The following is a 23,594-nucleotide window of genomic DNA, read 5'->3' as shown; positions in this document are numbered from 1 at the left end:
ACTCAATGGGCAAAAACTAAAAGTGTTTCTCTTAAGATCAGGAACAAGACAGGGATGACCTCTTTCCCCACTCTTACTCAGCATAGTACTGGACATTCTAACCACAGTAGTCAGGCAAGAATAAGAAATAAAAGGCATTCAAATGAAAAGAGAGAAGTAAAACTATCATTATTTGTAGATGACATGATATTTGTATATAGAAGCCCTCAAAGACTCCATCAAAAAGCTACTAGACCTGATAAATATATTCAGTAAAGTTAGCAGAGGACAAAATTGATATTCAGTAATAGGTGGCATCTTTATACACCACTAATGAACTATCAGAAATAAAAACTAAGAAAACATTCTCATTTACAATTGCAACAAAAAAATAATGTACCTAGGAATAAATTTAATCAAGGGAGTAAAAGACTTGTTCTTGGAAAACTATAAAATACTGGTGAAAGAAATTGAGGAAGCTACAAATAAGTGGAAGCATATACTGTGGAAGCATATAGGGACGCATATAGGATAGGAAGAATTAATATCATTAAAATATCCATATTACCCAAAGCAATCACACAATCCTTATTAAAATACCAACGACGTATTTCACAGAACTAGAACAAATACTTTGAAAATTTATGTGGAACCACAAAAGACCCCAAATAATGGCCTCAGCAATCTTGAGAAAGAAGGACAAAGTTGGAGGTATCATGCTACCTGATATCAAACGATGCTACAAGGCCATAGTAATCAAATCAACATTATACTGGCATAAAAACAGACATAGATCAATGGAACAGAATAGAGAGCCCAGAAATAAATCCACACCTTTGTGGTCAGTTAATATTTGACAAAGGAGGCAAGAACATACAATGGGGTAAAAACAATCTATTCAATAAATGGTGTTGGTAAAAGTGAACAGAAACAGGTAGAAAAATGAAATTAGACCAACTCCTTACACCTTATACAAGAATAAACTCAGAATGGAGTAAAGACTTAAATGTAAGACTTGAAACCATAAAAATCCTAGAAGAAAACGTAGGCAGTGAAATTTCGGACATTTATTTCTCATAGCACTATTTTTTTTTAAGATTTTATTTATTTTTTTAGAGAGAAGGGAAGGGAGGGAGAAAGAAGAGAAAAACATCCGTCAATTGCTTCTAGTGCACCTGCAACTGAGGACCCAACCTGCAGCTTAAGTATATGCCCTTACCAGAAGTCCAGCTTTCGACCCCTCGGTTTGCAGGAGGATGCCCAACCCACTGAGCCACACCAGTCAGGGCTCGTAGCACTATTTTTTTCTGATGCATCTCCTCAGGAAGGGAAACAAAAGAAAAAATAAACAAATGGAACTACATCAAACTAAGAAGTTTTTGCACAACAGAAGAAACCTTCAACACAATGAAAAGACAATTCACTGAATGGGAGAACATATTTACCAGTAATATATCTGATAAAGGATTAATATCCAGAATGTATACAGAATTTACCACCAAAAAAAACAAACACTTCAATTTAAAAAATGGGCAAAGGATCTGAAGAGACACTTCTCCAAAGAGGACATACAGATGGCCAGGCCAATGGATGAAAAGATGCTCAATGTCACTAACCATAAGAGAAATACAAATTAAAACCACAATGAGATATGGCCTCACATCTGTCGCAATAACTATCATTAATAAATCAACAAAAAACAAATGTTGGCAAGGATGTGGAGAAAAGGGAACCCTTGTGCACTTTTGGTGGGAATGCATATTGGTGCAGCCACTGTGGAAAACAGCATGGAGTTTACTCAAAAAATTAAAATGGAACTGCGTTATGACCCAGTGATTCCACTTCTGGGACTATATCCAAAGAAACCTGAAACACTGATTCGAAAGAATATATGCACCCCTAGATTTGCTGCAGTGCTGTGTGTAATAGCCCAGATTTGGAAGCAGCCAAATGCTGATCAGTAGATGAGTGTATAAAAAAGTTCAGCTATAAAAAAGAAGGAAATCTTACCTTTCACAACAGCATGGATGGACCCAGAGAGTTTTATGCAGAGTGAAATAAGCTGATGAGAGAAAGACAAATACCATATGATTTCACTTATTTGTGGAAGCTAATGAACACCTCGTAGATACAAAGAACAGACCGACAGCTGTTTGGGTGGAAGATAAGGGGTTGGGGGACTGGGTGAAATAGGTAAAGGGATGAAGCAAAACAAACAAACAAACAGAAAACCCTCAGGCACAGATATCCGTATGGTGATTACCAGATGAAAAGGGTGGTGGGGGAAAATAGAAGAGGGTAATGGGGTAATAAATGGTGATGTAAGGAGACTAGACTATGAGTGGTGAACACACAGTACAATATATAGATGATGTATTATAGAATTGTACACTTGAAACATTAATTAAGCAATGTAACCCCAATAAATTCAATTTAAAAAGAAATGCAAAAAACCAGTGAGATTTGCATATAATTGTTATCACTTTACAAAAATCTCCACATTTTGGTTGTGCTGACTTTTTAGATTCTTTTTAAGATTAACTTGGATTAAGAATATTGTAAACCAGTCATTTGTTTCAAAGAAAATAGAAATGTGTTACTAAATGCCACATTTGTAATCTCATGTATGATTTCTTATGATGCTATCATTTATGAAATAAAAACTAGAAAAGAGGCACCCAACATTGAATATAGGAGGTATTACTTAGATTTGAATACAGTTTAAACAGTGCTCTTTTCCCCCTCGATATTATTGAAGTCCTATTTTTATTTTAAAAACCCTTTATTTAAAATAAATTATCCTTATATAAAATATCTGTCCATAGTACATCATTTGTATGGTTATAAGCATCAGCACCATGAGATGATAAATAAATGAACTCACAGCCCTAAAATTTTGAAAAACATCGAAGTCTGTATCCTACCCTTGGAGATTCACATGTATTGTTAAGATGCTAAAGATACAAAGAAATCACATAGTAGTATTTCTTAAAATTATTTAATCACAACTCTGTTTCATGTATCACTTAATAACAGCATGCTTTGGGAGGTGTTTAGTTCATTCTTTATACTTGTGATATATACAATTATTTCTTTTTTAAGCAGGACAAAAGGAGCAAGCTGTGGAATGGTACAAGAAAGGTATTGAAGAACTAGAAAAAGGAATAGCTGTCATAGTTACAGGACAAGGTAAGTTATTTACATTTGTTTAGGAGCCATCCAAAATTATATTCACATGAATACCCTAATTTTAGATCCATCTTTCTTAACAGAAGTATTTAAAAGTTTTAAAAATATTGTTAATGTTTGTAGTCTTACAGTTAATGTGTTACTACCTATGCTAAAAATGCAGTTTAACCAGAGATGCTCAAACTTGATTGCTGTAGCAGTCAGGCAAAAACCAGTATATTGCTTGTGCCCTTCTTGGTCCCACTGTCGGTGATATTTTAAGCCTGTGTTTAGCCATATTTTTGAAACCAGTCCTTTCTTCATTGTTGAGGCAGGGAGAAGGGGTTAATCCACAGGCTCCTCTTTGCACTTGTGAGTATTGCTTGACTGCATATCAGAATACAAGCTGTAAATGTCTGTCTTTGAATCACACTCGGCTTTTTAAAACCAAAGCAGTTATTACTTATCTTATTACCTCAAATAAAAAAAAATTAGTCTAATATCTTTAAATATATCGGTAGCATTTACTGCACAGTGTGCCTAAGCATCATTGTATGTGCTTCATATATATTATCTCTTAATTTTCACCAAAACCCCACACTTGAGGCTGCTGCTGTTACTATTATTTTTCAAATGTATAATCTTAAGTACAAAGAAGTTAAGTAACTTTCCTAAAGCCTCATAGCTAACAAGCAGTAGGGTCAGGATTTGAGTACAGGCAGCCTGAATTCTTAAATACTGTGCTGTGACTATTGTGCAGTACATGGGTACCACTAATAAATAAATAAAGTATGTCAGTTTATTATAGCTAAAATAAAATTAGAAGCAAAAATAATATGTAGGCTAAGAACCTTATGAATCAGTCCATCCAGTGGATGTTTGTTGTCTGGCTGACTGATACTTATATCAGTTAATCTCCAATAATTACAATGTATCCAATATTTACCTTTTTTTCCTGTCCCTTTTTATTTTGACTACTTCTTTAGCTACTAGTCTACTTAATAAAAGAGACCAAAATAGAACAAATAAATCTAGGAGGTTGGGTATTTGAGACTTTCATGAGTTTATGAGCATGACTTTTATGAATTGTGTACAAAATATATTTGCTCTTCTTTGTCAGTTGCATAGAAGAGTTTGAAGTAAATAAGTTGTTTATAAGGAGTATTTCACTAAAACAAAAATGCCTTCAATTCTATCATTCAGAGAAAAAAAGTGTCAAACAATGACACATTCTCTTCTTATCATTCAGAAATTGAATTTTAAACCTTATTGAATTTGCTGGCCTATCTCATTCAGACACAGCAATAACAGCAGCGTTAATATCTACGAGCAAATGGTGCATGCACAGGCAGTAGCAACTATGTTATGACTGCAGCCCCGCCCATGGCACTGCTTCTAAAACACATCCCAATTTCAAAGATTTTAAAACATAGGGGGAAAAAATATGGCTCAAAATCCATGGAATACCACAATAGGTCTGAAACCAGCAAAAGGAACTGTAACATTTTTTAAAAATATTATGTGAAAATACTATTTAAAATATTTTTTATAAAGACTATGACTTCCTGTGAGATTAGTTGAGGTAATATTTTATCTTGAAACCATATTATTAGGGAAACATTGGATGTTTTAATTTTTCTTCTGTTTTTTTTCTTTCAGGTGAACAGTGTGAAAGAGCTAGGCGCCTTCAAGCTAAAATGATGACTAATTTGGTTATGGCCAAGGACCGTTTACAACTTCTAGGTATCAATGAATTATATAATTGGAATGAGATGTATCTAAAATGTGTATTCAGTGAACTTTTAAAAAAAAATTTTTAAATTTATTTTTAGAGAGAGGGGATGGGAGGGAGAAAGAAAGGGAGGAAAACATTAATGTGTGGTTCCCTCTTGCATGCCCCCAACTGAGGGACCTGGCCCACAATGCAGGCACATGCCCTGACTGGGAATCGAACTAGCAACCCTTTGGTTCGCAGGCCAGGACTCAGTCCACTGAGCCACACCAGCCAGGGCTGTTCAATTAACTTGTAATGTAGATGGAAATAGATCAATGATCTTGAAAATGTGACGTAGGCTTTTTTTCCCTTAACTTATAGAATATTCCTAACATAAAATAGAAAAGTATAATGAAAATTATCCCTCACTTAGCTTTAATAATCATCATCTCATGGTCAGCCTTGATTTATCTACACCGAAGGTTTGCAAACTAAAGGCCAAAGGCTAATAACTCCAGTTCACTGCCCATTTTTATAAATTGGCAAACAGCTACTCTCATTTCTTTACGTATTGTCTGGCTGCTTTCATGCTACAGTGACAGAGTTGAATATTTGATACAGAGATCATATAACTCTCAAAGACTTTTAAAATGTAGCTTTTAAAAATACTTTAATATTTACTGCCTGGCTTTTTACAGAAAAATTTTGCAAACCCCTGTTTATATCCCTGCCCACTTTCTCCCACTTCATATTATTTTGAAACAAATTCTGACATCTTTTTATATCATTTATAAGTATTTCATATTGTATCTCTAAAAAATAAAGATGCCTTAAAAAATACCATTACCCATGTAAAAAAAAGTCATTTTCTTTAATACTAAAAAAATACCAAAAATGGTCAGTGTCCAAATATAATTTATATATAATATAATATATCCAGTTATTATCTAATAATTGAATAACTCTTTTTTAAGATTTTATTTATTTTTAGAGAGAGAGGAGGGGAGAGAAAAAGAGGGAGAGAATCATCAATGTGTGGTTGTACCTTGCTTGCCCCCTGGTGGGGACCTGGCCCACAACCTAGGCATGTGCCCTACACTGGGAATCAAACTGGCGACCCTCTGGTTCACAGGCCTGCACTCAGTCCACTGAGCCACACCAGCCCAGGCTTTTACTATTTTTTACAATTGTTTAGATCAGAGGGACCCAGCATAGGGAGGTTGGCAGCTCCAGCCTTCTCCCAAATGCCACACAACCCAGTTGTTGGTTTTTTTTTTAAAAAAAACCCTTACAGTACATCTCTTTTAATTACAAGTCCATCTGTTTTTCTTGGAGTTTGTCAATGAACCAGATCTTTGCCGCATAGTGTTTCCTATGGTCTGACTTGCATGTACATCTCCATGGTACCTTTTAATACATTCTTCTGTCCTACCTGTAAATTGATAGGTGGATGTATAGCCGTGATTGATATAAAAGCTAGGCATTGAAAGAAGTAATATTTTGGCCCTGGCCAGTGTGGCTCAGTTGGTTGGAGCATCCTCCTGTACACAAAAAGGTTGTTGGTTTGATTTCCGGTCAGGGCACATACCTAGGTTATGGATTCTATCCCAGATTGAGCACGTATAGGAGGCAACCAGTCGATGTTGCTTTCTCACATCGATGTTGCTCTCTTTCTCTCTCTCTGCCCCCCCGGCCCTGCCCACTCTCCAAAATCAGTGTTGTCTCTTGTCTTCCTCAAAAGTGCTGTGTGCCCTTTAATGAAAGATGTTATTTTCTTTTTAATTTATTGATTTTAGAGAAAGAAAGGAAGGGAGAGGGAGAGAGGAAAAAAATACTGATTTGTTCCATTCATTCATGCATTCATTGGTTCCTTTCTTGTATGTGTCCTGGCCAGAGATTGAACCCACAACCTTGGTGTATAGGGACAATGCTCTCGCCAGCCTACCAAGCCAGGACTGAAAGATACTACTTTTTAAAAATAGGGGTGGGATAGAGGGCATCAACATATTCCTGTCTTCTGAGAACTCATAGTCTGGGATTATATATATCAACAACAGTAAGTAAGAGCTGTGCACAAGTGCATAGTAGAGCATTTTTGTGTATTATGTGCTGGTTAAGATACAGAGTTTTTCAGAGGTGGGATGCCCAATTGGTATCTAATTAGAATGCAGAATGATACTGGGAGTTCCCCAGACAGACTAATTTGAGAGGATGCGGTCTCTCTGATAAAGTTGGGAAGAGGTCATATCTATTATATATAGTAGTCCCCCCATCCACAGGGGACGCCTGAAAGTGCAGATAGTACTGAACCGTATATACACTGTTTTTTCCTATGCATACATACTTATGATAAGGTCTAATTTATAAATTAGACACAGTAATAGATTAACAGTAACTAAATACAATAGAATAATTGTACTATAATAAAAGCTGTGTGAATGCAGTCTTTCAAAATATCTTACTGTGTACTGTACTCACCTGTTCACTTAAAGGAAATGTTTTAAAGCTTCTCTTTGGTATTTCTGAGTTGCCAGCATCACTGCTCTTGAACTTTGGAGCTATTTTCATGTTAAATAAGAATTACTTGAACAGAAGCACTGAGATACCTCTACAGTTGATCTGATAACTGAGAGGGCTACTAAGTGACGAAGGGGCAGGTAGCGTATACGGCGTGAATATTCTGGACAAAGGGATGATTAATGTCCCAATCAGAATGGAGCAGGTTGGTGCAAGATTTTATTACTACTTAGAATGGTGCACAATTGTAAACTTATGAATTATTTATTTCCAGAATTTTCCATTTAATATTTTCAGACCTCAGTTGATCTGGGTAACTGAAACTATGGATAAGAGGGGACTACTGTATCTTCAGTTTAGTGACAGTGAACCTTAGAACAAAGCTTAGTGATAAAACCTGCTATAGAAAAAAAGATAATTTCGGCATCAGCATCTTGGTATACATGGTGGCATGAGGTTACCCTGTTTTTTCCCTCTAAATTTAGCTTTGTTCAGCGTTCACTAAGTTTTTACTCTCTACCAGGTAAAATGCCAAGGGATATAAACTGAATTTATTAACTCAGCGAGTATTTATTGGATAATTACCATGTTTTAAATGCTTAGGATAATAGATAAGGGTCCCTTCTTCAGAGTTTGTATCAGCAGGGGACGACTAACATTGGCAATAAACATAAAAATAAATAAATTATACACTATGTTAGGAGGTGATAAATATGTGGAAAAAAGAAAAAGTAAAACACAGTAAGGAGGATTTCAGGAGTGGATGGGAGATGGTTTGGATTTTTAGTTTCAAATAGAATGGTCAGGGTATGCCTCTTTGAGAAGTTAACAAGTTAGCCATACGGGTATTTGAAAAAAGAATGGCCCTGAGAGGCATAAGAGCCGATGCAAAGCTTTAAGAAAACACACCTGATAGGTTTGAGAAGCAGCAGAGGCCACTGTGCCCCAGCATGGTAGACAGGAGGTCAGAGAACTAATGGGGGTGGCAGTTGTCAATAACACACAAGGCCTTATAAGCCGCTTTTACTACCTGTGAAGCAGGGAGCAGTTATAAGGATTTTAAGGAAAGGAAAGACATAATCTGATTTAAATGTTAAAAAGGTCACACTAGCTACTATGTTGCATAAGGGAGAACAAGTAGGACCACTATTTAGTATGCTAGGAGAAAAATGATAGAGGCTTAGACCGGGGTGATACCAGGAGAAATAGTAAACAAGTGGTTGGAGACTGATCATATTTAAATGTTGAGCAAACTGATTTACTGATACATGAGATAAAGTGTTCCTCTCTTTAAGGCTCTCATGACATAGTGGGGAGATAGATACACGCAGGTAAATCATGTCACTGCATGATGGGATACACAAGTATTTTGTAGGGGTGGGGAAATAGGTGTCTAAGAAATCTTCCTGGAAGACGTGAAGCCTAAAGTGGGGGTTTAAAAAGATAAAAGTTTTTACAGAATGAGAGAAAGATGGTTCAGGAAGAAATAACAGCATGAACAAAGACCCAGGGCCAAGAAACAGTATAGTGAGTAAGGAAGGGTGCTGGTAGAGGTGTGAATTTTGGATTGCATGGATGGCCTTGGTTGGCATGTGAAGGAGCTTGAGGGCTGATCTAGGGCAATGAGAAGCTACTAAAGGGTTTTTAGCAGAACAGTTCTGTGGTAAGATTTTCCTTTTAGGTAGATGATTGTATGGGGATTGCATGTGAGGGTGACTGTTGACATTCTTTAACAAAGATGAAGAGGAGTGGGTTCACGTAAGCAGCTCACCGCTACTGTGTATGTGTGTTTCCATGCCTATAAAACTAAACCCTACACATTTAAGAAACAATTCTGTGGCTCTTTATTCCTAGTTATTATCAAAACTGAGGATTTACTTTCTGTTTATTTTATTATATAATGAATGTTTATGTGAACTGTTGTTACATTGCATTAAGAGAGTGTTAATTGATAAAGAAGACGTTTACAAATCAGTGTTTTTTTCTTATTTATATCTTTTGCCAACATAAATGGTTTCTTTCTCAGTATGGTGATTCGAACAGTATTATCATTAAGAAAAATCAGATGACCTACCTGTTAACTAACAACAAGGAAAAAAAAAAACTGAGCTCCAGGGTATATTGTATCAGCCAGTTCTGGGACACAAAAGCTGTGCAGTACTTTGTGCTTTGTGCAAAAAGGGTAGCTGCTATTTAACCTGTCCCAAAGGCATGTGTGGTGTACCATAAACCAAGCATGGCGCCTGCTTGTCTGACCTTAGAAATGGAAGTTTAGGAGAGTTAGTATAGATGTGCTATATTTTTGCATGTATTCATTGACTTTCTAGTATTAAAAGAATCAGTTATGATAACTTGGAATGTTTCAACAAAATTAATGTAACGTTGAGCTCCTATTGTGAATGAGACATAGAGTAGGGACTTTATGTATATTACTTCATTTAATCCTTGAGAGCCTCGGAAAAGCTGAAAGCAAGTTCATACTGGCGAGTAAGTGGTGGAGCAGGGCGTTTGTCGGCTAGCAGTGTGGGTGGACGTGAATGGGGGAAAGGGGGCAGCAGTGATGTAGAGAGGCACGGAATTTCAAACTGCTACCCTCCGGGCTTCAAGTGCTAGATTTAAAAACCTAGATCATGAGAAAATTTGTTGTTATTTGAAGTACAGATGGGGCTGAAATAATCCTTTTCAATTTTTAGATAATTTTAGGTGTTGCCACAAAATTTTAAAAGTTTAAGTATGACAGGCAATCATTTCCTACTGTGCCCCAGCCACTCATGTTTCTTCCCCAGAGACAACTTCTGTCACCAGATTCTCTGGGTTCTTTTTAGAGATAATCTTCCTACACAGTAGTAGCCCCCACCCCCCTTATCCATGGTTTTGCTTTCTGTGAATTGTTACCCATGGTCAACTTCAGTCTGAAAATATTAAATGGAAAATTCCAGAAGTAAGCAGTGTATAATTAAATTTCATGCTGCTTTGAGTAGCATGATGAGTCTCACCTCTTCTTGCTCCATCCCACCTGGGTCATGAATCCTCCCATTGTCCAGGGAATCCACACTGTGTACGCTGCCCGCCTGTTTGCCACTTAGTAGCCATCTCAGTTGTCAGATCAGTTATCAAAGGGAGAGAGACCGCATTCACAAAACTTTTATTACAGTATGTTATCATTGCTCTATTTTATTAGTTTATTGTTGTTAATCTGTTACTGTGCCTAATTTATAAGTTAAACTTTATTATAGGTGTGTATGTGTAGGAAAAATATAGTATATGTAGGGTTCAGTACTATCTGTGGTTTCAAGGGTCCAGTGGAGGTCTTGGCATGTCTCCCCTGCAGATAAGGGGGGACAAGTGTGCACACATAAGTGGTAGGGTGTTGTACAGACAGGCCTGAAGCATGCTGCTTTCATTCTGCTTTATGGCCTTTATTTTTTGCTTGACATATATTAAGGTAGCTGAATATGACATTTTTTAGACACTCCTCATGGTTTGTTTCCTTCTGTCATTTTAAAGGTTCTCCTTTCCTGAAATGTCCCTTTTATCTTTTCAAATCCTTGCCAACTCATAGCTCACTTTTTCTCTAGAGCCTTTTTAATGTTCTCTCTCTTTCATGCTGTACAGTCTTTTTTAAAACATTGTGTTGTAAGTTGTCAATTATATTTAATAAGTGTCTGGATGATAGAGACTGATACTCATTTTTTTTATCTTCATGTTGCTCTTTCTGTGCAATGACTTAGATATACTAGATATTCAGAAAATATTTGCTGGTGATAATAACAATATAGAACTGTCTCAGGTTACCAAATCCAACTAAGACATTTTTAACATAACCGTTCATGTTAATTTCTGTTTTTATTTTAATATCTGAGTTTTTACTAATTATATTTTTGGGAGAATTTTATATAAATGCCAAACTCTTTATCATGTAACAACCTTGTAACACTTTGAACCATTTTTCATTTTCACATGTACCTTTTTTTCATTGTATTTTTTCTTTTTGTTTATTTTGTTCTTTCTTACCCTCCTCTGTTGCATAGAGAAGCTGCAACCAGTTTTGCAATTTTCCAAGTCACAAACAGACGTCTATAATGACAGTACTAACTTGACATGCCGCAACGGACATCTCCAGTCAGGTGGGTTTAGGTCAACTAATATGTAAAATAATAAAGCTTGCATGCACAGTCAAGTCCCACTTAACCTGATAATGTTGATTTGATATAATGATAGTTTTGCTTGGTTTTTGTTTGCACAGGGCTATGTTGACAATATAGCATTCCTATCATTAAGCATATAAATATGTAACAAATAAGGTCTATCCATTCTCAACATGCTTTATTTGCATATTTTGCAAGCTCTAATTTTTGAAATTATAAAATTTGAAGGCTCATTTTTCTATATTCTTTTGTTTCTATTGTATTTTCAACTTCTGTGTTTTTTTTTTAATGTATAGTTAAGTAGGGTTTTTTAAGAGAAATTTTCATTTTTTTGTTTTGTATCAATTTTCATTGCATATCATTTTTCCTGTATACTGTACATGAATGTTTTGTCACAGTACCTGTAAGAAAAAGTTTGAAGCTGAGTTCGCATAGTGAGGAGTAACATTAGAATACTATTACTTATTATAGGTTAAATTTGTTTTCCATGAACTTTTGGATATGAATTCACAGAACATTAAATGCTTTTTTGTTTTGTTTGGGTGGGGAGAATCTTTATTTCCTAAGTTCTCTGACATGTTGGTCAGTTTTCTTGGTGACTTTTTCAGCATTAGTTTTATGTCCAGGCTTAAATTTTATTGAAGTATTACATTGTTTAAATTGTAGTCAAAAGACCCCAAAAAACAAAACAAAACAAAAAGAACTTACTTTAGACTATAAGACCACTGGCTTCTTTATTCATCTATAATGGAAAACTTTTAATATTTCAATAGGGAAGAGTTAGTTTAAATGGAAAGATGAAAGAGACAGTTGGTCATTAATGAAATCTTTCCATGTGGCTTCAACTATGCCTTAAGAGTTATCACTTAGGTTTGGTTCTCTAGTACAGAGCTCCACATCAGTAGCTATATTCCTTTTCTCATTTCTTCCTGTATCTAACTTATAATACCATTTCAAGTATAAAGATAAATACTTTTCCTGTTTTTCTTAGCATGGCTGTGAAATGCCGACATTTTCATAAGGAACTTTTAGAAAAAACAAATCTAAGGATGCATCACATATAAATAGTTAAGCTTCCAAAATGCAAATTTGAAATCCTAGTAATTTTACTAGGATAAATAGCACAAGTTTTCTAGCCCTGAAGAGCTTGTATGCCTTTCTATTATTATCTGATTCTCTTCTACTTCCTGCCACATGCGCAATCCTATTGTATTTTTCTGCCAAGCAAAAATTTTTAAAAAGCAACTTTCTCTTTCTGGGACCCATTAAAAAAATAAACTATCTTATTTCAAATCCATAGTAAGCTGTCTGCTCTATTAATTCTTTTTTCTGTTTGGTGGGACATAGTAACTTCACAGCTAATCTCTATGGCACTGGTGATTGATACTAGTGAACAAGCTGGCTCACTCAAGCCTAGTTTATTAGTGTCACCCAATTCTGGAACATTCTGTGATGTTTCACTTGGATGAATTTCTTATCTCTCTTAGGAAATAGTTTTCCAAAGTCTACTTGTTACTTCAATGTGTTATCTACAATGTCCAACCAGAACAGGAACAGAATCATAGAAACAGAGATCATTTAGAGGGTTATCAGCTGGGAAATGGAAGGAGGAGAATGGGTAAAAGGTGCAGGGATTAAGAAGCATCACTTGTATGTACAAAATGAACATGGGGATATCAAAGAATAGTATAGGAAATGGAAAAGCTGAAGAGCTTATATGCACGACCCATGGACATGAACTAAGAGGAAGATTGCTGGAGGGAAGGGGGGTATCGGGTGGAGGCAGGCAAAGGAGGGGAAATTGGGACAACTGTAGCAGCATAATCAATAAAATATATTTAAAAAAAAGAAAAAGTTTATTCAAAATTACTAGACATGTAACAAAATAGAAAAGTGTAACCCTTACTCAAGAAAAAAACATCAGTCAGTAGAACTGACTATTGACTTGGCCCAGATGTTGAATTTAGCAGACCAAGATGTCAAACAGCAGTTATAAATATATTCAAAGACGAAAAAGAAAATGTGCCATCAGTTTTCAAAGCTACAATCAAAGTAGGTAATACAAATTACACAATAAAAATAATGGAAATTTTGAAGTTTAAAAGTACAACCACTGAAATAAAAGTTTACTAGATAGCCTCAACAGCCAATCGGAGATGTCAAATGAAAGATTCAGTGACCATGAATGTATATCAATAGAAATGAATGGAAATCAGATGCCTCCTATATTGTCAGAAAGAAGATTCTCTAGGACCAAGGACAGTAAGAGGGATGGAGTAGAAGTGGATACAAGGAAACTTTTGGCTCTGTTGGAAATATTGTATATCTTGATTTTAGTGGTTATTTCACCATTATACATATATGTTGTAAACTCGTAAACTATATTTCTTAAATGCTATTCCTGATTTCTCAGTTTTTGATATGTATTGACTTCTTATTAGGTAGATTAGGTAGAAGAAGGTTTAATTCTCTTATGCCATTCTTTGTCTCCATAGATCTAGATATAGATATATCATTATTTTTAGTTATACTTAAAAATTGTATTTAACGTTAAGACTTAGTAAATATTGTTTGCCCCAAACCAAATATATTGGTATATTCTGATTATATTTCCTTTCCTCAGTTTTTCCTCCACCACAAATTTTGTGATATTTCTTGTTCTCTAATTTTATATTATAGTTTTTTACTTTCTGTGCTTGCTTTTTTTCCCCACATCCAAATTTTTCTTTAGTTTATAACCTCCATTACACACTAAGTTTTGTTTTAGAAAATAAGAAAGAAAATACTTGGAAATCGATCCGAAAGTTCAGAACATATTAATTGGACAGAAATAGAAACAAGTCTCGAAACAACCATAACACTTAATATTGGAAAAGTAACTCCTAATATAATTAATTTATGATTCATGAACTGTTTCATATTTTTCTGCTACACTTTTGTGCTATATGTCTAACAAGCAGAGAAGTTCCTAGCTATGGCTGTTAACTTACACGAAGTTAGTTATGTAAATATTTCTGTAATCACAGGCTTCATTGGCCTTGCCCAGGAATCATTGTAGGACCAGCACTACCTGGATTCATCACAGGACAGATTCTCAGGAAGCCTTGATAATGTTTAATTGAATTTGCAAGAGCAAAAATGGATGCAGTGTCTCTGCAAGAGAAATTTTAGGGAATGTAAAAATATGGGGTCCATCACCAAATGTGATGAAACGAAATGGTCCTCATATTCACATCCAGGAAAAACCCAACTGAGCAGAAGCAGGGCTGCCCTGACTGGTGTGGCTCGGTTGGTTGGGCGTTGTCCCACAAAGTCACCACTTCGGTTCCTGGTCAGGGCACATGCTTGGGTTGCTGGTTCTTTCCCCCGGTGGGACACTTACAAAAAGCAACCAATTGATGATTCTCTTTCATATTGATGTTTCTCACCCTCTTTCTTCCCTCCCTTCCCCTTTCTCTAAAAGTAAATAAATAAAATCTTTTTAAAAAATAAGCAGGACTAACAAGAACAATCAAAGACATGGTTTTGGGTGAGAAGACATCTCTGTTTCTTAAACCCACAGTTCAGAAACCAAATTAAGAAGGCGGTAGAATTACCCCTTATCAATTAACAGATTCTTTGCAGTAGAATTAGCCCTTGTTGATTAAGAGATCCTTTGCAAATGCCCACATCCCATTCTTTGCTTGTCCCCACTTCCACCTCCCAGTAATGGAGGCCAGAGGTGAACTAAGGACAGAGAGCCCAGGACATGAATTGTATAGTTGAATCTCAGCACTGGCCTTCCACCTCTATTTGAAACACCAGCCATGGGCACTCCTCAGGTCCTCAGAAATGATGAGTGAGTTTGTTGACTGTGTCAAGATTCAAGGTTATATCCACTTGGAACTTCTGCATCAGCAGGTTCAACTGCTGAATAGGTCTTAGCTGAGGCTCTAACTCCTTTGAAACCAACCTGCCCGGCTGGTTTTTGGATCTGATGTCCTTCTTCTGAGAAACTCTGGAACAGAAGGGGCATAGTACACCCTCCCCTGCCGGGCTCCTTCTGAGGTGAAGCGATGGACTGGAGGCAGCAGAAATATCCACATTTCAAGTTCACGCAGTTTTCAAGATAAGTCAGGCAGACGGGACATCTACATGCTTCTTTAAAGTGTTCAGCCATCGCCACTGTCTCGCCTCCCCTAGGTCATCTTTTGGCTGCTTTCCCAGAGCTCAGTTCTCTGTGTTTATTTACTTTTTAACAACAACAACAACAACAAAGAAAAGATAAGGAAAAAACCTCCCTTAGTAGTTTTTTATTGTGGGTTTGTAGGTAGTAAACTCTCTTAGTCTTTCTAATGTCTGAAAATATCCTCATTTGTATGTGATAGGTTACCTGAATATAGAATTGATATAGGTTTCCTTCAGCATTTTGAGCATACTGCCTGCTGACCTTTGTTAGTTGTTTATGAAAAGTCAGTCTGTTGTCATTCTCATAGTTCCATGTGGAAATCTCTATCCATTTGTAGTCTGAGGACTCTATATTTCTGTCTGAAGAAATTCTGTCTCTTTTTCCTCTGAAATGAATATTTATCTTCACCCTACACAGATCTTGCTTTTATTTACATCTTTGCTTTTGCTTATTGTCATTCTCTTTTCTGGATTGCTTTCCTGCTTCTACCCTAAGGGTCACTATTTTAGTTCCTTGAATATGTGGTTCAGAACTTTACATTTATTTGTAAACAAATTTAATCAAACTTCTTGACCTTAGTCTACTCTGAAGTTTTTCCCTTTGAGTTACTTTAAACCGTATTAAGAGATTTGATGACAGAAGCAAAAATAAGGCTTTTGTCTTTTCTGTAGGCTAATCAATTTGCTGATTGATTTAACATTTGTCTTCACAGTAAACATTGTTTATAAAAATAGTATTTGGAAGCAGTGAGATTTAAACATTTAAAAGACTTTTTTTATGTAGAAGAGAACTGTAAGTTAGACAATTCTTTTAGACTTAATTGAAGGTGTTCTATACATAATGATTTACATATATAAAATATAACACATAAAAAACTTGGTGTATTTAAAACCACATCTTTATACCCAGTACATTAAAAATTGATAATTTAAAAAAAGCTTTTTAGGTGGGCACACACCGTGGACTTTCAGGGTAATGCAGTACTGTTGTTTTTCCTCTGTACAACCTCTCCCTAATGCCTGTACTATATTTTCTTTCTTAAAGGTTTGGCAACTTTATTTGTTGGTAACTTTTTTACATCTTCCTCCTGCCCCACAAATAAATTCCTCTTATTACAAATATGTATTCTTTTAAGAAAATAAAAATCTACATCAGGAAAGGGAAAAAAATTAAATAACTATAATTTCATCCACCCAGTGACAACCTCCATTAACATCTTAATATATATTCTGATTGAATTCTTATTTTGAAATAGTGCTGAAGTTTAAAAAAATTACCTTAGTTTGCAAATTTATACTAGTCTTTATTATTACTTTTATAATGTTTAACCACAATTCTCTAACCATGATAATTTTACTATTTTCTTAATAGAAAGTGGAGCAGTTCCAAAAAGAAAAGATCCCTTAACACACACTAGTAACTCACTGCCTCGTTCAAAAACAGTTATGAAAGCTGGACCCACAGGTCTTTCAGGCCACCACAGGGCACCTAGTTGCAGTGGCTTATCCATGGTTTCTGGAGTGAGACAAGGACCTGGTCCTGCAACTGCCACTCATAAGGTATTTGGAGACAGACTTTAATTGCTGTGCTTTTGCAAATAGAAAATGGAGCATGATGTGCTTGCTTCAGTTTATTACAAGTACTTTATAATACCTTAAAGAATTGATAAGTTTCCATAAAGTTGAATGTAATTTTCCTTTTTTAAAAATCTTTAAGGGCAACTTGCTGTTAAAAAGCAAATTTTATTTTACCTCCTTTTGGACCTAATTAGGCTTTATAGTAAGTTTGCTTATTCAGTTTTATATAATGCTATATAGTTCATTTTAAAGTTGTTATTCTTTTAGTTATTTAAACCTATGTAAATGTTTCGTAACATTTAACATACTTAGAGTGTTGTTACAGTTCTAACAAGGATCAAAATTATATGACTGCATTGTCATAGAGCCATTTTACTTTATGGTGACTTGGGAGTCTCTCTGGATAAAAGTCTCTGAACCTACTTCATACCAAATGTTGTTGTAGAGTGAATACCATTTTACTTGTAGTAAATATACATTTAAAAATTTTTTAAATATTTTTCTTATTTTTAAACATTTAATTCTGTGCACTTTAAAGTTAATTTGCTTGTGAAAAGTGTAAATGTTAGGTTGTATTTTCACATTAAAATTTTGTGTCCTTTAAGAATACACCAAAAACAAATCGAACAAATAAACCTTCCACCCCTACAACTGCTGCTCGTAAAAAGAAAGACTTGAAGAATTTTAGAAACGTGGACAGCAACCTTGCGAACCTTATAATGAATGAAATTGTGGACAAGTAAGTTTTGCCATCTAAAGTGTTTTATTTTAGTTTTAATTTTGAATTTTATTTATAAAATGTATCATGAGTGAAATAGTAAATACCTTCTCTAATTTACATATTTAATTTTTTAACATTTTTATTGTTCTAATACATTTGTCTCCATTTACCCGCCACCACTTCCCCTGCCCTTCCCACCCCCACCTCCCTACTTCAATCCTTCCCCACCTTGGCGTCCATATGTCCTTCATACATGTTCCTTGATTTGACCCTTCCCTTTCCTTTGCATATTTAATTTTTATGATGGTTTTTAATTTCTGTAAATGGAGAAAATAATTGCTTTACTGATTTAACTATAGTTTCACAGTTAACATAAAATGACCACATTTCAAAGAGCTTAGACTTCATTTTATAATAACTGAAGCATATATCTATTGTGGAAATAACAGAAATTCTCTTTCTTAGTGGAACAGCTGTTAAATTTGATGATATAGCTGGTCAAGAGTTGGCAAAACAAGCATTGCAAGAAATTGTCATCCTTCCTTCTCTGAGGCCTGAGGTAAGGACTGTATTTTCTCATTTTTCTATATCATCGTCCATTACTGAGTGTGTATTAGCAGTAAAGAAATGTTTGAGCTATGCTAGAATGATTAATTCATGTAACAGTAATTTAATATTTTTTCTTTAAAGGAAAAAAACACTAGATTTGAAGTTGACTAGTTATTAGAAGAGAATTACTATATGAATTGCTAATACCCAACCCATTTTTAACATATATAGGAAAAATAGGTAACAGGGTAAGAGGGATTTAAAATTAAGAGACAGAGCCCTGACCAATGTGGCTTAGTTGCATGAGCGTCATCCCACAAAGCAAAAGGTCGCTGGTTTGATTCTTGGTTAGGGCACATGGCTAGGTTGTGGGTTTGGTCCCTGGTCAGGGTGCGTTCGAGAAGTAACATATTGATTCTCTCCCACTCTTTCTCCCTCCCTTCTCCTCCATCTAAAATAAATGAATTAATTAATTTTTAAAAATTAAAAGCATTGCTTTTAAACAGTAGAATGGTGGTTGCTAAAGGCTTAGAAGTAGAGGAAATGAGATGTTTGTCTTATAGCTTTCAGTTTTAAGATGAATAAATTCTAGGGATCTAAGGTACAGCATGGTGACTGTAGTAAACTACTATATTGTGTATTTGGAAGTTGCTGTAAGAGTAGACCTTTCATTTTCTCATCATAACAACAACAAAATGGTAATTATGTGAGGTAAAGGATATGTTAACCTTTTTGTGATACACATTTTGCAATATATGTGTATATTAAATCATCCCATTGCATACCTTAAACTTAGACAATGTTATGTAGAATTTATCTCAATAAAGCTGGAAAAAATATTAAAAACAAAAAGAAGTACAGTAATCAAGACAGCATGTCATTAGCAAAAGAACAGACAAATAGATAAATAGAACAGACCAGAGAATGCAGAAATAGACCCACATAAATATTGTCAAGTTATTTTTGACAAAGGCAGTTTGATGTAGAGGAGATAGCCTTTTGGACAAATGGTTCTGAAACAGGTAGACATCCACGTGTAATACAGTGAATCTCGACACATACTTTACACTTTGCACAAAAATTAATTCAAAATTGGTCACAGGCCTAAATGGAAGAGGCAAACTAAACTGTAAAAAAACCTCTGTAAACTGTACAGGTTTTAGCCATTCCACTAAGTGGGTAGTGGAATCTCACTGTTGTTTAACTTGATATCCCCTGATGACAAATGATGTTGGATATTTTTTCTTTTTCTGCTTTACTTTTTAACACTTTTATTTTGCTCAGTTATGTTTGTAACACTCATCCATGTGCGGCTATTGCTCATCCTTTTTCATTGCAGTATAATAGTTCAATGTATGCTTATACACTATTGCAGGGTATTCCTCCATTCTTCTGTTGAGGGACATTTGGGTTGATTCCATCTTGAGGCTGTTATCATCATTCCTGTATACAACTCAGGCTGCACAAATACAGAGTTTTTCTAGGGTAGACACATAAGAATTGCTATGACATTGAACGTGTAGGTTTGCTTTTTGTCCATAAAAAACTATTTTCCAAAGTACTTAAATCATTTATCTTCCAAACAGCCACCTATGAGAGTTATTCCTCCACATGTTTACCAGGAATTGCTAGTGTCAGGAAAAAAACTTTTTTTGCTAATAATGGTAATTTGTTGTGGTTTTAAATTTGCATTTTGCTGGTTACTGAGAGCAGAGTGTCTTTTCATATGTTATTGACCATTTCATTTGTGAAATTCCTGTTTAAGTTTTTGTCCATTTTTCTATTAGAGTGTCTTTTTAAAAAATATATTTTATTGATTATGCTATTACAGTTGTCCCAATTTTCTCCCTTCACCCCCCTCTGCCTGGTACCTCCCCTTCCCTCCATGAATCCCCCTTTTTAGTTCATGTCCGTGGGTCATGCATGTAAATTCTTTAGTTTCTCCATTTCCTATACTATTCTTAACATCCCCTGTCTATTTTGTACCTATCAATTATGGTTCTTAATCTCTGCACCTTTTCCCTCATTTTCCCCTTTCCCCTCCCAGCTGATAACCCTCCAGATGATATCCATATCCATGATTCTGTTCCAGTTCTGGTGGTTCGCTTAGTTTGTTTTTTTAGATTCAGTTGTCGATAGTTGTGAGTTTTTTGCCCTTTTAATGTTCATCGTTTTTATTTATTTATTTATTTTGTTCGGGGTGATCTTTTTTTCTTAAATAAGTCCCTTTAGCATTTCATGTAATAATGGCTTGGTCATGATAAACTCCTTTAGCTTTACCTTGTCTAGGAAGCCCTTGATCTACCCTTCAATTCTAAATGATAGTTTTGCTGGGTAGAGTAATCCAGGTTGTGGGTCCACGCTTTTCATCACTTTGAATACTTCTTGCCAGTCCCTTCTTGCCTGCAGAGTTTCCTTTGAGAAATCAGCTGACAGTCTTATGGGAACTCCCTTGTAGGTAACTATCTGCTTTTCTCTTGCTGCTTTTAAGATTCCTTCCTTATCTTTAACCTTCGGCATTTTAATTATGATGTGTCTTGGTGTGGTCTTTTTTGGGTCCAACTTGTTTGGGACTCTCTGTGCTTCCTGAGCTTATAAATCTATTGCCTTGCCAAATTAGGGAAGTTTTCTTTCATTTTTTTTCAAATAAGTTTTTGATTTCTTGGTCTTCCTCTTCTCCTTCTGGCACCACTATGATTCAGAGGTTGGTATGTTTAAAGTTGTCCCAGAAGTTCCTAAGCCTATCCTCATTTTTTTGAATTCTATTTTCTTCTTGCTGTTCTGATTGAATGCTTTTTCCTTCTTTGTGTTCCAAATCGTTGCTTTGATTCTCAGCTTCCTCCTCTCCACTGTTGTTTCCCTGTAGATTTTAAAATTACTCTTGTTTTTTAAGATTTTATTTATTTATTTGTAGAGAGAGGGAAAGGGAGGGAGAGAAAGAGAGGGAGAGAAACATCAATGTGTGGTTGCATCTCGCATGCCCCCAACTGGGAACCTGGCCTGCAACCCAGGCATGTGCCCTTACTGGGAATCCCTGTAGATTTTTATTTCACTTAGTGTGACCTTCATTCCTTCCCTTATGTTTTTGCCATACTCAGTGAGTTCTTTGAGCATCCTGATCACCAGTGTTTTGAACTCTGCATCTGATAAGTTGGTTATCTCTGTTTCATTTAGTTCTTTTCCTGGGGTTTTGTTCTGTTCTTTCATTTGGGCCATATTTCTTTGTCTCCTCAATTTGGCAGCCTCCCTGTGTTTGTTTCTGTGTATTAGGTAGAGTTGCTTTGACTCCGTGTAAAAAGCACCTATAAGTTATGTGGGGCAGAGCATTAGGTAATCGCCAGGGTGGGGCAGCCCAATTCACTGCTTTGTGTTTCTGTGTAGGGGGAGGACTTGGAGAGGGGACAGTGCCACTGACTTCTGGAGGTTTGCCGAGGACTTGCCTCATTTCTAGTCACTTTACCCACTTCCTGTATGTGACTAGTGCCCTCTCAACTGTTGCCCTGTTAGTGAATCCCAGAGTGGGTGGGTTTGCCTATGTTCTAAGTCTGTGCAGGCCCTTTCAACAAACTCTCCTGATTATCCAACAGTTTCTTCCACTGCCCCAGCCCCCACTGGTTTTTACAGCTGGAAGATGCGGGATTTATCTTCCTGGCGCTGGAGCCGTGGGCTGTGCAGTCTGGCTTGGGGCTAGGATCACTCGCCCCCAAGTTATCCCTTCCAATTTTTATCCACCGTATGTGAATATGGGACTCCCTGTGCTGCCACCACCGCTGCCACCACTGCTGCCACCTCTCTGCACCACACTGAGTCTCCCCGCCTCTCTGCCCATCTCCGTGACTCCACCCTTCCTGCCTGTCTGGAAGAATGTGGCTTCTTTAAATCTTGGTTGTCAGAAGTCCATAGAGCTCGATTTTCTGACAGTTCTGAATGTTGCTTGTTTTTGAGGGCTAGTTGTAATTCTCTCTGTGGTTGCACGAGAAGGCAAAGTGTGTCTACCTATATGCCTCCATCTTGACTGGAAGTCTCAAGTATTTTTTTCATATGCATGTTTGTTATCTGTATTTTTCCTTTCCTGAGGTATCTGTTCACATCTTTTTATAAATTTTTATTTATTGATCTGTTAGGGAGAGGAACATGAACTTGTTGTTCTACTCATTTATGCATTCAGTGTTTGATTCTTGTATGTGCCCTGACCAGGGATGTAACCCACAACTTTGGTATGTTAGGACAATGCTCTAACCAACTGAGCTACCTGGCCAGGGCTGTTCAGATCTTTTCCCATATTTTAATTTAATTGTTTTTATCCATTTACTTATTTTTATCCATTACTAGAATCTGAATACCTCTTTCTTCTGCATAGCTCCTAGAGAGAAGGGGTTCATGGGGAGAAAGGAAGTGATGAATAGATGGAACACAAGGATTTTTAGGGCAGTAAAACCATTCTGTATGATACTGTAATAGTGGATGTGATGATACAAACAGTAGACCTTAATGTAAGCTATGGACTTTAGTTACTAATAATGTATCAATATTGTTCATCAGTTGTTAAAAATGTGCCATACTAATGCAAGATGTTAATAACAGGGGAAAATGGGGAAGTGAGGAATTATATGGGAACTTGCCATTCAATTTTCTGTAAACCTAAAACCACCAAAAAAAAAAAGTAATTTTTTAAAATTGAAAAATAAATAAGGAAAGAAATACATACATACATACATACATACATACATAAAAATTAAAAAGTTGAGCCCTGGCTGGTTTGGCTTAATGGATTAAGCACTGGCCTGCAAACCAAAGGGTTGCTGGTTTGATTCTCAGTCCGTGCACATGCCTTGATTGTGGGCCAAGTCTCCAGTTGGGCTCATGCGAGAGACAACCGATTGGTGTATCTCTTGCACATGGATGCTTCTCTCCTTTGTCTCCCTCCCTTGCCCTCTCTCTGAAAATAAATAAATATAATTTTTTTTAAGTTAAATATCATCCACTTCAAATGGTTCCACTTAAAAGTTCATACACCTTCACTATTAAGGAAGGTATTAATCTTTATGATGCT

At 36.0% G+C, this 23,594-nt stretch overlaps 1 protein-coding gene and 1 pseudogene across 2 annotated transcripts in view; one reads left to right on the top strand and one right to left on the bottom strand.

Annotated features, from left to right (window-relative positions):
• Positions 1 to 23,594, top strand: part of SPAST (spastin) — a 54,857-nt gene that overhangs the window by 15,976 nt on the left and 15,287 nt on the right. The window contains exons 2-7 of one of the 2 annotated variants that reach the window (XM_054568176.1): positions 3,085 to 3,168; positions 4,807 to 4,890; positions 11,410 to 11,505; positions 17,066 to 17,253; positions 17,877 to 18,010; positions 18,458 to 18,551. In XM_054568176.1, the coding sequence (XP_054424151.1) occupies positions 3,085 to 3,168; positions 4,807 to 4,890; positions 11,410 to 11,505; positions 17,066 to 17,253; positions 17,877 to 18,010; positions 18,458 to 18,551 (680 nt within the window). Of the gene's footprint in view, positions 1 to 3,081; positions 3,169 to 4,806; positions 4,891 to 11,409; positions 11,506 to 17,065; positions 17,254 to 17,876; positions 18,011 to 18,457; positions 18,552 to 23,594 lie in introns of both variants that reach the window. The other variant, XM_054568168.1, reaches the window with a different exon arrangement.
• LOC129067865 (ret finger protein-like 4A) lies at positions 15,133 to 15,685 on the bottom strand (annotated as a pseudogene).

Source organism: Pteronotus mesoamericanus, unplaced genomic scaffold (genome assembly GCF_021234165.1).
Source record: "Pteronotus mesoamericanus isolate MK-2021 breed Mesoamerican mustached bat unplaced genomic scaffold, CSHL_Meso_final contig_101, whole genome shotgun sequence".
NCBI lineage: Eukaryota > Metazoa > Chordata > Mammalia > Chiroptera > Mormoopidae > Pteronotus > Pteronotus mesoamericanus.
The sequence above is the reverse complement of the archived record's forward strand: the minus strand, read 5'-3'. Positions and strand labels throughout refer to the sequence as shown.